The sequence below is a fragment of the Opisthocomus hoazin genome, chromosome 8 (genome assembly GCF_030867145.1).
Source record: "Opisthocomus hoazin isolate bOpiHoa1 chromosome 8, bOpiHoa1.hap1, whole genome shotgun sequence".
NCBI classification, from domain to species: Eukaryota; Metazoa; Chordata; class Aves; order Opisthocomiformes; family Opisthocomidae; genus Opisthocomus; species Opisthocomus hoazin.
Window position 1 is genome coordinate 3,593,807 of NC_134421.1, and position 18,733 is coordinate 3,612,539.

The 18,733-nt window shown below is 50.6% G+C and overlaps 1 protein-coding gene across 1 annotated transcript in view; it reads right to left on the reverse strand.

Annotated features, from left to right (window-relative positions):
• TMTC1 (transmembrane O-mannosyltransferase targeting cadherins 1) overlaps positions 1-18,733 on the reverse strand; it is a 163,444-nt gene that overhangs the window by 36,461 nt on the left and 108,250 nt on the right. Inside the window, 1 exon segment of the mRNA XM_075428669.1 lies at positions 10,763-10,876. Within this exon segment, the coding sequence (XP_075284784.1) occupies positions 10,763-10,876 (114 nt within the window).

Sequence of the window (18,733 nt, forward strand, 5' to 3'; positions counted from 1 at the left end):
GGAGGTCCTGCTCAAGAAGTCAGTGGGGGGTGGGGGGCCTGATCACCAGTGCCTACGGCTGTTTCAGACACCCACCCACGGTGTCCTCCCCTTGCTGCTGCTGAAGGGCAGTGGAGTCTGTTACAGATGCCTTGGCTACCCCAACCCACCTCAGATGCCTCCTACCTTCTAGTGGGCAGAAGTCACCCACATTTCAGCACCGAGCACCTACAACTTGGACACTGTGAGACAACACTCATCTCTGCCACAGTTTCCCACGTGGCCTAGGATAAGTTTGTCTCACAGGGTCTCCATGCCTCATCACTAAAGTGACAAGAAAAAAACTTCCCTTCCCCGTACTGTTGCCACCCCACTCACAGCAGAAGCCCTCTGCGGTGATGGCAACCTCCGGCTATAGCCAGTGGCCGGCGCAGCAGGATCTTGATCTCAGGTGGGATCTCCAGAGGCCAACTCAGTATAAATAGTAATTGCTGAACCACAGCCAGGGATCGGTGGAAGGAAGAAAGGTCCTGGCTGCATGGCTTCTCCCCCTTCCGCAGCCCAGCCGGTGGGAACAGCAGCCCGCCGGCGCCCTGCTGCCGGCAAAGCATTTTATCTGGGTGAGCATCCAAGGCTGAGCACAGGGGACAATAGCTGTGCTGTACCCTAATATTGAGGGAAACTTCTCCAGGACAGAGATGTGAAAAAAAGAGAAGCTGAACAGATTTAATCTGTAAATTGACAAAAGCCCCATGAGTGCTTTGAGCCTGGCATCCGTTAAGAAAAACAAACCAAAACCTATCCAGAAGCAAGTCATTCAAAAACCAAACCTCTAGCACATTAAACAGCACTACAATTTACAAATTTTCATCACATTTTCAAACCTGGGCAGGCGTAGAAGCTTAAGAGTTCGAGTTGAGGAGAAAAAAAGGATTTTAAGTCAAACAATGCCTCAGCTAAATATAAATAAATAATATCTTTCCTGCTAAACTCGCATGTTCCCTGCAACGCCAAAGCAAGATCAGGTTATCAAACTGGGCTGCCCGCTCATGCTCTCACATAACGAATTTATGTAGGATCCGTGTAAGTACTGAAAATCCCAGAAACCACCCAAGCCTAACAAAGGAGTAATCATTCACAACGCGCCTGACTTCCAGCGTGAACAGTGCAGGCACCTCCAGAGAGCCCACAGAAACCAGCAGGACACCACAGCAAACAGGGGACCATCGGGTGAGTTCTTCAACCAAGCTGTTACGTAAGGGGATGAAATAATACACATCACGCCGAAGCAGATGGGGTGAAATCACGCCTGTCATCTCACAAGGTTCGCAGGTGCTGGAGGAAGCCCTGCAGCCCCATGCTGCCACCCGTGATCACAGAATCACAGCATGGTCAGGGTTGGAAGGGACCTCTGTGGGTCACCCGGTCCAACCCCCCTGCCAAAGCAGGGTCACCCAGAGCAGGCTGCACAGCACCGCGTCCAGGCGGGGCTTGAATATCTCCAGAGAAGGAGACTCCACAGCCTCCCTGGGCAGCCTGGGCCAGTGCTCCCTCACTTTCTCCAAGGTGTCTGGGGGTTGCCTCAGTCCTTGGTGTAAATCAGAGCAGCCCCATTCCAGCAGCACCCAAATTGCTCGAAGGGGCCGTGCAAAAGTCCGGGGATAAGCAGAGTGCCTCAGCTACTCCTGCCAAGCCTTCACAGAAAGTCTCAACGTTATCCTTGACAGACGTGTGCTGGGAACCAATCTTTCTGCTGACCCTCGCTAAGGACCAGCAAAGGCCAGTCTCCAATGATTTAGCACAACAATAATCAGTGCTACCCGGTCACTCTTTGAGCAAAGTTTTCATAAAGACGAGGACAGCAGGCTAGACAAAAAGAAATGGCTGCAGAAATGAGTAATTAACCCTCAGAATCGAAGCCCTCATTAGCCAAAAGTGAAAAGCAGACTTGAACACCTGCAAAGTACAGCCATAAGTTTCTCTCTGCATAACCCACATAAAAATAGATGTCTTGTCCCAAGAAGGCAACAGCTTTGCAGCATCCCTGGGGAGGCATTTTCCATTCCCCAGATCTTTAGCTTCAGTCTGCGGGATGTAAGTAGTCAGAGCAACGCCGCAGAGCCTGAGGAAGGCTATAGAGAAATCGTTCTCATAGCTGGTGGGGGTTCTTCTCTAAGAAGATGCATTTGAAAAGCCAGCAAGTCCCTGAAGGACAATGTGGAAGGACCTGCACCCACAACAGAAGCCACGGTCTAGGAGGGGACCCTGCCTCTACATAGCGGTGTCCGGGGGCGAGTTACACATCCAGCTTCTATCGCTGTCAATGCAGTTACGCTGCACATACACTGCCTCTGCATCAGGGCTCGTGGTTGCATCCTGGAGATATTCCAGACCCACCTGGACAAGGTCCTGTGCAGCCTGCTCTGGGTGACCCTGCTACGGCAGGGGGTTGGACTGGGTGACCCACAGAGGTCCCTTCCAACCACGACCATTCTGTCATTCTGTGACTTACAACAGTCTGGTTTTGAGTAAATCAAAGCTTCTGCCTTGATTGATCGGTATTTGACCACTAAAAAGCCGAAAAACCGAGCAGAGGTGGAGCACATCCCAAAACAAGCAGGGATTAGCGCTTTACAGAGAACAGGTTCAAAATGGAATCACGCTGCCTGAAGCGGTTTGGCCATCACCCCACACACTGCGTTGCAGAGGCCATTACGTCTCCGATTCAAATTATCAGGCAGCCTTTTCAGCCATCAATTACTATGAAATCACTCCACAATTTTGCCTTCCTTCAGGACGTCCACGAGAGCACCAATCAACCCAGAAGCCTGTTCACAGAATCACAGGAGGACGGGGCCAGACTCTTTTCAGTAGTGCCCAGCGACAGGACAAGGGGCAACGGGCACAAACTGAAGCAGAGGAAGCTCCAGCTGAACAGGAGGAAGAACTTCTTCCCTCTGAGGGTGACGGAGCCCTGGCCCAGGCTGCCCAGGGAGGCTGTGGAGTCTCCTTCTCTGGAGATATTCCAGACCCACCTGGACAAGGTCCTCTACAACCTACTGTAGGTGACCCTGCTTCGGCACGGGGTTTGGACCAGATGACCCACAGAGGTCCCTTCCAACCCCCACCATTCTGTCATTCTGTGACCTAAGTAACGTGGAAGTGTCAGAAGGGCACTCGCAGTTTCGGAAGCAGCCCTGGCAGTTGCAGCAAAGCAGCGCTGCACATTTCCCCCTCGCTGTAAAAACAGGCTAACAAATGGTGCCGGTATTTTAATTCTTTCCAGAAATAAACCACAGATGGTATCCAAGGCCACCTGCAGTCCACGCTGAGAGGCATTTTCAAGGCACACACACAGACAGACACACACACACACATAAAGGGCTGTATGAACACAATTTTTTTACTGCATGGAGAGTGCAGTTTAACCAAATTTAAACAACCCCACATAATGTTGATTTAAGATGTATAAAAATCCAGTAAGTCTGTGGGAAAGCTTAGCAAGAAATCTGAGTCTCCCTTACAGCATTAGGGCTTTATTTCTAAAGTGGAATGAGGAGAAAGAGCAGCCTTATTTGCTCCTTTTCTACCCATTCCAGCGACGTTATGCACCAACTTTACTACCTCAGTGAGAGACACAGATAAGGCACCCACACTGCTTCCTCTTCCCTCCTTCCACATCTAGCCTGCTTCTGAGTACGAAGTATAGATAAGCATGATCTTATACCACAAACCAGTATTCCCAGTTTCCATGCTGTAAGCGATGCCCTAAAGCCATATTATTTGCAAACTGCAAGAGCCAGACCACACATGTTGCAGTACCAAGTGCTTTCATACTGGTTCATCTGTCTCCTGGCCCGCTCTCTCCTCTCTCTCAAGGCTGAGCTTCAGAGCAGCTCCCTGAGCCACAAAGCAAGCCAGCGCGAGGGTTCCTGCTCGCTGCCCAGAGGCTCGGGTCTCTGGGGGATGCCAGAGGGACAGTGGAGGTTTCTGCACAGATCTGCTGATGGCAGGCTGGTCCTCTTCCTGCCCTGTTGCCCAGGGAGGTTGTGGAGTCTCCTTCTCTGGAGATATTCCAGACCTGCCTGGACAAGGTCCTGTGCAGCCTGCTCTAGGTGACCCTGCTTCAGCAGGGGGTTGGACTGGGTGACCCACAGAGGTCCCTGCCAACCCCTACCATTCTGTCATTCTGTGATTCTGTTCAGTCAGCAGTGTTTGGCAGGGAAAGTCCAAGAGGAACGTGTGGTTATGAACCTGCTGATAGACACGTACCCACACGCAGACACAATGCAACCGTGTGCACTCTCATCCACACACACCGGTGTATTTCTATGCATAAACTCCCAGTATTACATATATGGTGGATACCTCTCGCAGGACTCTATACCACCGGATGGTCCACCGATGGTAAGAGTCAGCCCACACACACTTGCCCACGCATCCCTTGGGAAAGAGCAGCACCCCAGAGAGCAGCTTCGGGTTGCCCCAGGGTGCCTGACGCTTGCAGGGCCAGCCTGAGCCACAGAATCACACAGAATCCCACAGAATGGCAGGGGTTGGAAGGGACCTCTGTGGGTCATCTAGTCCTCCCGCCAAAGCAGGGTCACCTACAGCAGGCCGCAGAGGACGTTGTCCAGCTCTCTGTCTCTCCTGGCCTTACGGTCTGTATTTCTTTCATCCCAGCACTTTTCCTTTTTTAGTCCCCCAATCCTAGTTCATTTCTGTGACTTTCATCTGATAAAAACCAGTTATGAAGAAATAATTCAGTTCACATTCGACCATTTTGAACCACTTGATGGTCACAGAGCCTGCCTTTACACAAAGATAACTCTCCCCTACTATGAACTTACACACAATACTCTTTCTGACATTTTTTAATTAAGGGCAAATCTATGTGTTTTATGCCCAAAAGTGCAAACATGAAATTTTAGATGTTGACCTTTTGCCAGACACAGAAATGCAGCTTGAATAGCACAGAATTATTATTAGCTCATTTAATCCCCCGGCTACAGCAAGAAACCCAGCAACCTCCTTCAGCCCCACCGGCCATTGCTCACATCGATCGGCCACCCGGGGCAAGCATGGCCCTGGCCACAAACCTGGAGATGGAGAAGGTAAGGCAGAGCTGCTCTGGGAATTCACGTGTTGAACGAGCGCAGTTGTAGCAGGGAAGGCGACTCGTTTTTCCCCCTCCATGGTTAAAGGGGTTATTAAAGACGTACCAAATGTTCATCAGGTGGGCTTTAAGGCTCTGTTGTTCTCCTCTCTCTGCATGACAGCTCACGAGCCTTCCTGAGGAACGACAAAGCAGTCTCAACAGCAAGGCCAAGCAAACAAGGCTTGGTAGCCATTGACAGCAGCAAAACAACGTCGCCACTAGCACATCGGAGCTGCTCCTTCATATTTGCCTGAGGCTGCACCACCTCACATTCTCACTCACAAACACGAGAGTGGCGAGATGAGTTTTATTTCAGACAAGACCAGCCCTGTTTGATCTCCAGCAGCAGGGGATCTCCGAAATTCCTAGCAACAGCCACAAGTCTGCAGCAGAAGCAGCAGCCAGAACGTTAAGGCCGGCTTTCAGAACAGCCACGGCCAACTCACAGCTCAGACAGAGCATTTCTGGCCTTTAGCTTTTGCAGGGAAAAACCCAAAGCAGTATCTCCCGGGGTCGCTACCACACGTCAGGCAAAACAGCAAAGCAGTCTCATCCAGCAGTGGGTTTTTCTTGTTTTACTGCAAGGTTTCTACCCCGCTGCTCTGCCTGCAGAACACCGGCCGTTCATCAGGTCTGCTTTCCGGGTAACTCCTCTTGCACCTCCCGAGGGCTCCGCTCCCATTCACCCTTCAGGAACCCAACACACAAGAGGAGCTTCTCCTACGTACACAGAACTTTTTTCTCCTCGTTCTCCCCCTCTCCAATTCAAACTTTGCTCTCCGTTTTTGCATTTCATTTCCATTTCCCCCGCTCTTGGACAGCAGGATTTGATTGCACCAATCACCTAAGCCTAAATCAGGCCGCCCTGAAGTTAGCAGAGATCCACCAACATGTGCCAGCAGAGGATCCTGCCTGCCTACGGCAGCAGGAATGGGAGCAAGCGATGAATCAGAATCACAGAATGGTGGGGGTTGGAAGGGACCTCTGTGCTGTCATCCAGTCCAACCCCCTGCCGAAGCAAGGTCACCCAGAGCAGGCTGCACAGGACCTTGTCCAGGCAGGGCTTGAATATCTCCAGAGAAGGAGACTCCACAGCCTCCCTGGGCAGCCTGTTCCAGGGCTCCGTCACCCTCAGAGGGAAGAAGTTCTTCCTCGTGTTCAGACGGAACTTCCTCTGCTTCAGTTTGTGCCCGTTGCCCCTTGTCCTGTCGCTGGGCACCACTGGAAAGAGCTTGGCCCCATCCTCCTGACACCCACCCTGCAGATATTTATAAGCATTTCTAAGGTCCCCTCTCAGCCTTCTCTTCTCCAGGCTGAACAAGCCCAGCTCCCTCAGCCTCTCCTCATAGGAGAGATGCTCCAGTCCCCTCATCATCCTCGTAGCCCTCCGCTGGACTCTCTCCAGTAGCTCCTCATCTTTCTTGAACTGGGGAGCCCAGAACTGGACACAGCACTGCAGATGGGGCCTCACCAGGGCAGTGTAGAGGGGAAGGAGAACCTCCCTCGACCTGCTGGCCACACTCCTCCTAATGCACCCCAGGATCCCATTGCCCTTCTTGGCAACCAGGGCACGCTGCTGGCTCATGGTCACCCTGTCGTCCCCCAGCACTCCCAGTCCCTCTCCGCAGAGCTGCTCTCCAGCAGGTCAGCCCCAAACCTGTACTGGTGCCTGGGGTTGTTCCTGCCCAGGTGCAGGACCCTGCACTTGCCCTTGTTGAACCTCATCAGGTTCCTCTCTGCCCAACTCTCCAGCCTGTCCAGGTCACGTTGAATGGCAGCACAGCCTGCCGGTGTATCCACCACACCTCCTAGTTTGGTGTCATCAGCAAACTTGCTGAGGGTACACTCTAACTCTTCATCCAGGTCATTGATGAAGAAGTTGAACAAGGCTGGGCCCAGTACTGACCCCTGGGGGAAGCAGGGGATCAGCTTCCCTGGAATTTAGTCTCAGCTGCTGTTATTTCACCACGTAACCTGTGCACGCTTCAACATCCTTTCCCACGGCTACGGCTACTACCTCACCTGCCCACCTCACCGGAGCAATGGGTCGCTTCGCTAAGCAGCTACATGGCAACCGACCCTTCTGGCAGAGAAGCAGCGCAGGGAAACGCATGGTTAGGTTGGTGGAATGGTAACGGCGAGCGGTTCAAGCGGCCCAGTGCGGACTGACAGCATCACTTTTGTTTAGGAAACAGTTCAACTCATTCACTGGAGATCAAGCAGACCTACACCGTCATTTGGCACAAGCTTTAGAAGCGAGCTGGAATGATGGATGAGCTATCACCCACGTGCCTCAGATGGAGCCGGTACGAGGCGGTGATGCTCTCCCTCTCCTACCTCCCGGGAGCGCCCGGGTGGCGATGGCGGCCGCCCATGTCCTTATTGACTCCATTTCCTTCTTAATTCCCTTATCGATCTGCTCACTGCGCGCTAGGCAGGTATGATGTTTTGATCTCCCGTACTTCTGACGGTGCTGCCGCTGGATTGCGAAGCCTCTTGAGTAGCTTGCAGTTTCTGTAACCTGGGCAGAGTGGATCCACCGAGAGAGCAGACCCCCGGTGAGGTTACCCGAGGGAAATCAGGGAAGCCTGTTGTGTTAGCACCTGAGCTGCTGGTCTGCCTACTCCCCGATGAGGACATTCGTGGAGCGAGCGGTGCTTCAGCTTCCCAGCTGTTCTTCCATCTTCAGGTCAGGCCAGTGGCCAAAAATACCCTGAACCATCAAAATCTGGTCAGGATATTCCAGCTGCTACTTCCTTCTCTCTAATTGTAGAGTAATTGGTCTACAATCAGAGCAGTGATTGCACAGCTGGAGTCCGTGAGGATGGGTAAACAGCTTGGTCGTGAAATCCGTTCTTATCTGCGCTGTCTAGGGTCCCCCACTTTATCCACCACCACGTTGCCTGTCCCTCATCCATCACCTTCCCCTACACACAACCCAGCCTACACACAACCCCAGGTGTTTCAGAAGGGGTATGGCTGAGGGGAAAACACAGAACACAATTCTCAGCAGGAGAACACGCTACTGTTGCATTGCTTATTACACAGCCCCCAAATAATTTCCCTGTGACAGGGGTGGGAAGAAGGGGTAAAAATAAAGAAAGCGTAAGTGCAGAGAGATGAGGTGGTGGGACCAAGTAACGCAGCTTCCCAGGGATGGAGCCAGCAGGAGACTCCCAGCTCCTGGTCTGCACTGCGGGTCAGAGAGCGAACGCACAAGGCGGGGACAGGGGCTCGCTTTTCGAAAGTGCCGGTTAATCCCAAAATCACTGAAGCAAGTGGTGCCAGCGAGACACCCGAGCACCCAGAGAAGAGCACAGTTGGTTCTGTGTGGCTCCAAGCCCCGATCAGGCTTCAGATGCTCTATAAACAATACCACCAGCACAAGCCGTGCCATCTAATAAAGCTGAGGAAATGTTTACAACCAGTTCTCAAACCAGACTCTTGCATAATTGAAACACTGCGGAGCAGAAGACAGCATTATAATGATAATAAATGGGTGCTGCTGAGTTCGAGAAGAGCAAAATCTTTTGTCAGCAAATGCCATTTGCACACGGCAGAGCCAGTGTCGGTAGGAGCAGTTATGTTACTCTGTACACTGGCACGTTCACTGGTGGGCTTGGATAATTTCTGTCGGCTCCTCTTCTTTTTAACTCGCACTGGGCTTTTTTGGTAAGTTGGAGAAAGTTCAGAGACTAGCTACAGGAACAACTGGAGGACTGCAGAACCTCACGGAACGCCGAAAACACCAGCAGCTACATCTGTGGGTTGTATCAAACAGGAGGAGTTGATCACTCTATGGAAAACAGACTTTTGGTAATGGGATCTTCAGCGTGGCATTCACAGATGTAAACAAATCCAATGACTGGAAGCTGACGTTAAACAAATCAGACTAAAAATAAAGGAGCACATTTTCAACAGCCAAGGTAATTAACCTTCAGTACGATTTATTGATGGTTGTGCTGGATTTTCCATTCCTGGAAACATTAAAAAGTAGGATGGAGGTTTTTCTAAATGACTTCCTAAATGCCCAGCATGGTAATACAGAACAGGATGCCACTCCAAAAAGCTAAAAATCACCTTCACCCAGGCTCAGGCCCTCCTCGGTGACAATGAACTCCTGTCCTGCCAGCTTAACCTGGGGGGGCTGGGAGCCCTTGGGAGTGGTGTAACCCTGTCAGCTGGCCAGAAGACAAAACATAGATGTCATTTCTGGAGTTTCCTGCCACACCACATGTCAGGAAAGAACACTTCTTGCACCTCCTGACATGCCCTATGGAGCTAAGCTCTGCCCTTGCTGTCCATCGGAGCTCTTCTTCACCTTGTCTGTCCTTCCCACATATGCTTTTCTTCCCAAATACATTATCTGCACCGTCCATGTTTGCTTTCCCTTGCCACCAGCCCCACCCCACGCCCCTGCCTCCTTTTCCGTGCACTCCTTCCCCTGAGGGGGTTGTCCCTTCTTCCAAGCCCCCAGGATGAGACGGGAGAGGTTTGGGGAACTGGGGTGACCTGCTTGCTGCACCCAGCGCTGCCCGGGCAGCGGGGAGCAGCCGAGGCCCCGGCTGAGCTGCACTAACAGCACCGGCAGGAGCAGCGAGCGGAGGGAGACCACTCGCAGGGACTGACCCCATCCCGCAGGTGGTCTGGAGGGTCCTTCAGACACACCACAGGAGACGTCCCATCTTACAGCCCAGCCCTGGGCCCAGACGTACCACGCATCTGCAGGGAAGGCAATTCACCCTCCTGCTTCAGCCTCCTCCGGTACAGAACCACAGTAATGATATTTACCCTGCTACTGCACAGGAGCATTTTCAGGATCAATTAGTTTAGTGTTCATGCAAAGCTGTGTGGACAGAAGCCTCATACAAGTAGTAAGTGCTATTATTATTACTGCACTTCAGATGGCTACAGCACCGGCATTTTCCAGGCACGCACCATTAACAATTTACAAAGATAAATGGCCCAGGAACCTGAAAATGCATTTATGACAACCACCTCCCGCTCACCAGCATACATTCCCTCGAGTAAATGACACCTCCTTGCTCAGCGTGTAGCTACGGCAACATTTCTATCGTCTCATGTGTTGAATCACAGAATCACAGAATAGTAGGGGTTGGAAGGGACCACTGTGGGTCACCCAGTCCAACCCCCCTGCCGAAGCAGGGTCACCTACAGCAGGCTGCACAGGACCTTGTCCAGGCGGGGCTTGAATATCTCCAGAGAAGGAGACTCCACAACCTCCCTGGGCAGCCTGTGCCAGGGCTCTGTCACCCTCAGAGGGAAGAAGTTCTTCCTCATGTTCAGCTGGAACTTCCTCTGCTTCAGTTTGTGCCCATTGCCCCTTGTCCTGTCACTGGGCACCACTGAAAAGAGCTTGGCCCCATCCTCCTGACACCCACCCTGCAGATATTTATAAGCAAGATGTACTGAAGTTCCACACACACACACGTGGAGCTGGAGGGCAGCCAGGCTCCCCCATTTACTGACAGGCAAACACCAAGCCAGGGAACTTCCCCAGCCCCGGGAGCTGAGGGTGAAGAGCAAGCAGCTCTCCCCACGCCCGGCGGGGATGGCTGGGCCAGGGGCATGGCCGGAGCCCCAGCAGGCCCTCGCGGGACTTACTTGAGAGCAGTTTTGTAGTGGTAGATCGCCTCAACGTTACGGCCTTGGTCTTTCAGAAAATTGGCGTAGTTGTAGTGCACCTTGGCGTTGTGGGGCAGGGTCTTCACTCCCGAGCTGCAAAGAGGAACAGAAGCGGGACGGCGTTAGCGGGTGGCGTTACCTCACCTCCCCCCAAGGTCTGTCTTCTTTTCACGGTCCCTTTTCTGAGAAGTTTACTTAGATTTTGAGTGCCTGGTCACCTCCTGCGCACTCGTGCCAACACAACTCCTGTTACAACCCCGAGCTCGCCCCACGCATCGGCACACCACGTGCCATCAACCTGTGGCAGAGATTCAGCTTGTCCTGGCTGCTGTCACCACAGGCACCTCTAGCACCAACACCGCAACGCTTCCTGTGGCCAGATGCTGTCATATTTCAAAATCTGAATTATTCAATTGAAACACCTTAAAAAGGCTAATATTCACGGGGGAAAGTATGTAGTACTTTCTAGACTACAGCCATCACAGCCTCCCTGCTTAAACCTCGGCGTCATGAAGAGCCTTATGAAAATCTTGATTTAAATCTGTCGGTGGAGGCACCAGAAAGAGGGTACCTTTTCCATACTCATCAGCCACTAGAGGGGATGCACAGCATACTCTGAGTACCCAGCCGGCACGTAGGCACTGAGCGGGGTACGGCCAGGAGGCGAGGGCAAACGGGACTCTCGCCCTTAGCTGGCAAACTGGACGCTCGCATGTTATAACCCGTGACTGTGCGCACGTGGCTGCACAGCCACCCTATCCCTCCCCTTCACCTCCCCTGCCACGTAGAGAGGACTCAACGTTTGGAATTAACAATGAGGGCACAAAGGCAAGAGGAGAGGAGCAAGCATATCACAGAATCACAGAATCACAGAATAGTAGGGGTTGGAAGGGACCTCTGTGGGTTATCTAGTCCAATCCCCCTGCTGAAGCAGGGTCACCTACAGCAGGCTGCACAGGACCTTGTCCAGGCGGGTCTGGAATATCTCCAGAGAAGGAGACTCCACAGCCTCCCTGGGCAGCCTGGGCCAGTGCTCCGTCACCCTGAGGGAAGAATTTCTTCCTCGTGTTCAGCTGGAGCTTCCTCTGCTTCAGTTTGTGCCCATTGCCCCTTGTCCTGTCACTGGGCACCACTGAAAAGAGCTTGGCCCCATCCTCCTGACACCCACCCTGCAGATATTTGTAGGCATTTCTAAGGTCCCCTCTCAGCCTTCTCTTCTCCAGGCTGAACAAGCCCAGTTCCCTCAGCCTCTCTTCGTAGGGGAGATGCTCCAGTCCCCTCACCATCCTCGTAGCCCTTATTGACTTAATTGCTTATTGACTTAATTGAGAGCACAGAAGGCAAGGTCTACCTTGCACGGCTAGAGGAAATGCCGTTTCAAGGTTAAAGAGAGAAAGAAATCACAGGAGCACGTACGCCATGGGAACATATTCCCTGCAAGCATCCAAAGAAGTTGTTACTCCATTTAACGGGGGACTCCTCTCCAGCACATAAATAGGACTCCCCAAGGTAACGGGAAACGAGGATGGATGAACCTGCTCATGTGAAAACAGGCAAAGTGCTGTTTCTCGCTCACAAGCAGATCGCTGCCAGCCGCTGTCTTTTCTCCCCCCATCATCTCTGACCCTTCTACCTCCGGTAGGAAAAGCAGGGCCCAGGAATTTCCCAAGCCTGGCTGCTTTGCCTTGTCTGTCTCTCCTGTTTAACTTTGGTGGGCATGGCAGTTGACTGGGGTCGCACACCCTCTCCCAGAGGGCTGGGAGAAGGCACCCACAGCTGCAGAAACCCTTTGTCGGGGATGTCATTGCAAAACGGCGCTGGAGAATTGCAGTGGCAAATAGGATAACTTTTCGGTTATTTGCAGCCAGTGGTCTCAAGCATCCCTAATGCCTACTTGTGAGAGCTTCCAAAGCTTCGCCCACGGCTGCCTTACAGAGCTCAGCACAACACAGCCACGGTTTGCCTGCTGAAATTAAAACTACACCCTGCGTTTGGCTTCCTAATCAGCAGGTACTTCCAAATTACTTACTGGGAGCACTACAGGAATAAGACATTTTGTGACTAATCGCTGAATTAAATCAGTTAATTGATGCTATTCTTAAGAGAATGATTTTCTATATTAGTTTTCACAAAGATATACCGCACCAGCAGCCAGTAATGTGTGACTGCCATGGCTGTGTTAATTTCCATTGGCCTTGGGAGCTATTAACTACACACTTACAACCTCTGGGCATTACTGGAATATTAATTCTCATACAGAGAGGGTTTCACGGCATCAGTGCCAGCGTTAGAGGCAGGGACACGGACAGGCCCTCCGAACGGCTGCTGTCTCCGAGCTATGTGCTCTGAGTTGCTGGCTCTGCCATAGCCCCTGCTGAAAGAGTGCAAACCGAGTTAACGATGAGGAGTACATTACATCTGCACAAGTACCGCGGTTCTAACGAGATACAGTTTTAACAGTAAGATGCATATGTTTAAATATTTTCATTCTAGACTGTTTGCCTTTAAGTAGAACTTCTTCTTAATCCTGCCGGTCCCATTTATTAAAACATCACTCCTAAAGCTTCTTCCGTCCGCGTGCTTTGGGCGGGGGGGACACAGGACAGACAGAAATCGGTTCGGGTTCTTACGATGTCCCCTTCGGCATCACGCCGCTCGCACTCCCTGACCCATTTCTTCTCCTCGCATGGGCAGGGAGGGGGGTGTTTCATTTTGCAAGTGCGTGTAGCAACGACCGGGGCTGCTCGGAGTCTCTGCACTGTGGGAGGTAGCAGCAAGCACGGCGCTGGATGCAGAGGGGATTTTTTAGGAGAGTTTAGGTAAACGCTCCTGCTAACTGATTCTTGACCAGCCGAGAACGCTGTTTGCTCGTTGACGGAGGAAACAATCATGTCCATAGCGAAAGCCAAGCAGGAAAGGGTGGAGTATAAATAACAAAGCAGAACACAATGTTTTTCCATTTCTGCTTCCCACAAGCCCCCAGATTCTCACAATTTCAATCTAATTTTCCAGTGTGCCCTTCCAAACTCTCCTCTTTCCCTCTTCCCCAGCCCAACACACACGTGCCCTTCTGAAAACCTACGGCACCAATCTGGCTCCAGCCAGAAACAAGCCCACCGAGATCGGACGTCACTTCTCTGGAGAATTTCCTTCCCTTCTGACTTCTACGGCAGCAGTACACGATGTACGTGGAAAATCAACAACAGGCAACCCCTTTTACGTTACACTTCCTCTCCATGGAAAGGCAAAAAGCCTATTAGCTGTAAACCAGAGAAATAAAACACCACTGGTATTTTCCAACCTCAAATACCCAAAGCGTTACCCAAAGACCACTTCAGCTGGGAAAGGTCTCCTGCGGTCCCCTCTGTTGTTTTCCTCAGTGCATGCTCTGCTCTGCAAAGTGACTCCGTGCAGGGCAGAGGCTTCATTGATTTTCTGAGATTTCCACATGAAAAGCGCTCAGTTTGCAAGGAAATGAGGCTGCTCCTGCCTCAGCAAGAGCCCTGGGAGACGGATGGGGTCTCCTCTGCTTTGGGAATCACTGCCATCAATAAAGGTTCCCTACAGCAAACGATTCTCTGGATGACACAACCAACCGCTTTCCTCGGCCTCCTACCCTTGTATCGATTTCACGGATACCAGTGTTGGGCCATATTCAACTGTTGTGCAGAAGATGCACAAAATGCAGTAGGACTTGCTCTCCTCAGCTGAGCTAGCTTTCAGGATTAACAAAATAGCACAGCAGTAAATACCACCTTTGGGGCCGGATTGGTTTTTGCAGATTACTGAAGTCAGCAGACCCGACTTGGGAGGGAAAGCTGCTGACTAAGAAAGTGCCACTTTTTATACAGCTCCTTTGCAGGTTCCTACTGTGTTTCCAGGCTCTGTCACGAACATGGGCAGAGCATGCAGATGCTTTCCAGGAGCAACAGGAAACATGGCAGCTTGACAAGCCTTGAAAAGGTCGGCACAGCGGATGCAGAGGTTAGCCCACAGCCTTCACCTCCCTCTCCCTGGCTTCAGCCATTAACACCGACTGCCGCTGGAGCCTGACCTCCGGGCCTGTGCCTTCGCTCCACAGGGTAGTTCCTTAAATATTTAACAAATAAGCCCTACCTGCCCACCTGCCACTACAGTAAGACAAACTGCTCGGGGCTTCTAGAGATCTGTTAGAATCATGTGCCTCAAATATCTAGATCTCTACTTATCTGGCCGCTGCTTCTCCTTGTGGTTCATTTGCTTCTCGTTTAGTCCTCACGCATACACTCGTGCACCCGCGTGGAGATGCACCCTTTCCTCCAACACCAGCATCCTCCGCGACGCTGCTCCTTTCAGCCAGGACCTGGCGGATTTCTACCTCCAGAACACTTGGCCCCTGGGCGGGAGACTGCGAGTCAGGATGGCCCAGAGATGGCAACAGCGATGCCGCGCAACGTCCAGGCGAGGTAAGCCTTGAGAACAAGGCAAAATGGGGTACGAGCACAAAACCAGTAACATGCTGAGTATATGAACGTCTCCTGGAGCAGCGCAGAGGAAGCGCGTGTAACACAACTGGTCTCAGCCAAGGGAACCGAGACAGATCAACCCCGAAGAAACACATCCAAGCAAATGGAGGAATGGAAATTAGAGGTGAAGGGAAAAAAAAAAAGTAAGAGGAGGGGAAAAAGCAGTAATTAATTAAAGCAGCAACTGGAGAAAGAAGAAAGAACCACCAGGAATGGGAGTAAACATTGTCTCAGCACATACCTCTTAAAAAAAAAAAATTCAATACACAGAGACTACCAAATAGGTTGATTTATGTCTCCTTTCCCATATCTATATATTTGCTCTGTTTCCTTATTCTTTTCCCTCGTACTTCTTTACTGTTGCTTATCTCCGCCTCCTGCTTTGTCCTTTCTAATTTATTGCTTTTGCACATGCCTCCATCCACTTCTGCCTCCTCTCCTCATCACCCTATATATAGCCTCCTCCTTCTGCCCCAAAGAGTGGACCTCCCATTCCTAGGATGACATTATCTTCTTGCTATACTATTCTTCTTCTGCATTTCCTTTCCACCAACAAGAAGAGTCCTACCATATTACAGACTCATGAGAGATGTATAACACCTATCACAGATGATCTTAAAAGGACAACAAAAAGGCCAATATGGTTAAATAGCATAGTAAAGAAGGCTATGAGAAATGAAAAAAAAGAACTTTAAAAAGTGAACGTTATAGCTACAGAAGGGAAAAGGAAAACAGTATAAACTTCAGCAAGTTAAACACAAACCATAATTAGGCAGACCAAATGAGATTTAAAGAAAATCTTGCTAAAGCCATCAAAGCTAATAATGGAATACAACAGATATAGGAAAGCTGCCAAAGAACCCTTAAGGCAAATAGATGACGGAGGTCTAAATGTAGTGCTTGAAGAAGAAAAGGCCAAGGCAGAGAAGCTAAACGGATTATCTGCACCAGTGCTCACTACAGGGGAACTGACGGAGGTTCCCACACGGGAGCCTTTCCTTACAGGGGCAAGTCCAAAGCACTGTCTCAAACCACAGTGGCAGTAAAAGAGGCTTTAAAACAAAATCAACACCAAGAAGAGTTCTAAATCCTTTGAGCCTAGTAGTATGCATCCGAAGGAAATCAAACGTGAAGCTGCTATGGGCTGCGGTACATAACCTAGCATTTAAATGTGGCCCAGTACTAGAGGAACGGGAGGTGTTGAACATGACGTCATTTGGCTCCAGGGGAGAGATCAGACCAGCAAGTCTGATTTCTGCTCCAGGTAATTGGGGGAAAACCTTAATAACAGACTAGTTCTAACAACTTCTGGATAACTACAATCCAACAGAGAATAATTAACTTTGTATTTTGCAGAAAGAAGTTAGGTGGACAGATCTGTTGTTCTTTGATGGACTCAACAGGTAGGTGGTACTGAAACTATGGAAAGGCTTTCTGAAAATCCAAGTATAGCCCAGTCAGTCAGAATCCCGTACATCAATGTTGTGCACTTGAATGTTCAAGAAGGCTTTTGATAAAATCCCTCGCGCTAAAGACTTCCAATTTCTTAAAGGCGTTATCGAGTAAGAGGGAAGGTCCTCTTGTGAATCAATACCTAGTTGAAAGACAGCAAGCAAAAAGAGCAGGAGTACGTGGACAGTTTTTACAGCTGGAGAAGACTTCAGGTAGGATTCCCAAGAGACATGCACTGGCATCTGAGTTGCTTCACGTGTTCACAAAGCATCTGGAAGAGGGAGTAAACAGCGAGGCAACACGTTTTGCTGATGACACCGATGTGAACCACACTGCACGAATGACAGCTAACTACAAAGAGTTGCAGAAGGATCTCACGGTACCGAAGGCTGGGCAAGAAGATGGCAGATGAAATGCAACTCTGGTACAGGCACAACTATGAGAGAGTGTGTACACACATGCTCTAAATCGGCATAAATGTGCACAAAGATTGATGTCTATAAACCAGACACTTCCACTCACAATAGTTATCTTGGAGTTCCTGTGGACAGTGCTGTGAAAATATCACCCAGGGCTTAGGAGAGGTCACAACAAGGCAAGTGAAAGATTAGGAATTAGTAGGAGAAGAGAACAAAAACCAGGAAAAAAAACTGGAAATGAGACATGAGCATTAACAGGCAGGGTAATTAACTATTCATGTAGCTTATGAAGATATGCCACAGGTCTTTGCTCGCTTGGAGCTCTTCAATCCAAAATGCAGGGGTTGACCCAGTGAATACTCCTTTTTCAAGTTACTGAGCTTTAGTGAAAGGTCTGTTGTGTGAACACCTAAGACCTGTGTTCTGGTGGTGGTCTGGCTAAACAGGCCTAACAGCGCTGCTCAGCACTGAAATCTCGGTCACTGGGTTGCACACATGGATGTGAGGTTAGGATTTGGTCTTTACTGATGAAGAAAATCTAGAACATTACTGTGCTGCACATATCTCTTGAAAGGTGATTCTGTTCTCCTTCTCCAAAGGACAGATTAGAGTTTGAAAGCATCCAGTGAACGCTGGCAAGCAGGATCAGAAATGCAGAACAGCTTCCACGCGAGGAGAGCTCAAAACCATCAGACTCCAGCACGAAAAATAGACAGCCGTGTGTGAGGGCATGGGGATAAAGGCATGGCAGGCAGAGGACGAGTGATGAGCTGATGGTCACTCACTGCTCATTCAGCACACCAAACAAGATCATCAGGCAGCAGGCTCAGAGCACACAGAAGGGAAATCTTAGCACACACTGTGTAATTTAATGACAGAGCCCAGCGCACAGGATGCTGTAGAAGCCAACACTATAAATAGATTTGAAAAAACAGTCGGAGACATTAATGGAAGAAAAGTCCATCAGTGGCTGTTAAAAGCAAAAAAAGCAAGTAACTCCTGACTCAGGAAGTCTTTAAACTGCAGATTACTGCAAGCTGGGAAAGGACTGGAGAGAAGCATCACTGTTGCTGGCCCTGTTCTTACGTTGCTTTTCTAGGCATCTGCTGCTCATTGCTCTCAGGGGCAGGCCATGATAAGAGACATCCCTGCAGGAGCACACTTACGTTCTTGTCTTCTCCTCAAAAGCCCAGGGCAGATCTGAATATCTCCAGAGAAGGAGACTCCACAACCTCCCTGGGCAACCTGCTCCAGTGCTCCGTCACTCTGAGGGTGACAGAGCCCTGGCCCAGGCTGCTCAGGGAGGCTGTGGAGTCTCCTTCTCTGGAGATACTCAAGACCCGCCTAGACAAGGCCCTGTGCAGCCTGCTCTGGGTGACCTTGCTTCGGCAGTGGGGTTGGACTAGATGACCCACAGAGGTCCCTTCCAATGCCTAACACACTGTGATACTGTGATCTCTCTCCTGGAATTTTCCCCAAAAGACCTGAGCTGAAGGGCAAGCCAGCTCGACCCAAGCCACTGCATACTAGCCTGGGCAACACCAAATCCCTACCTTGGGGCAAGGTGTATTCGC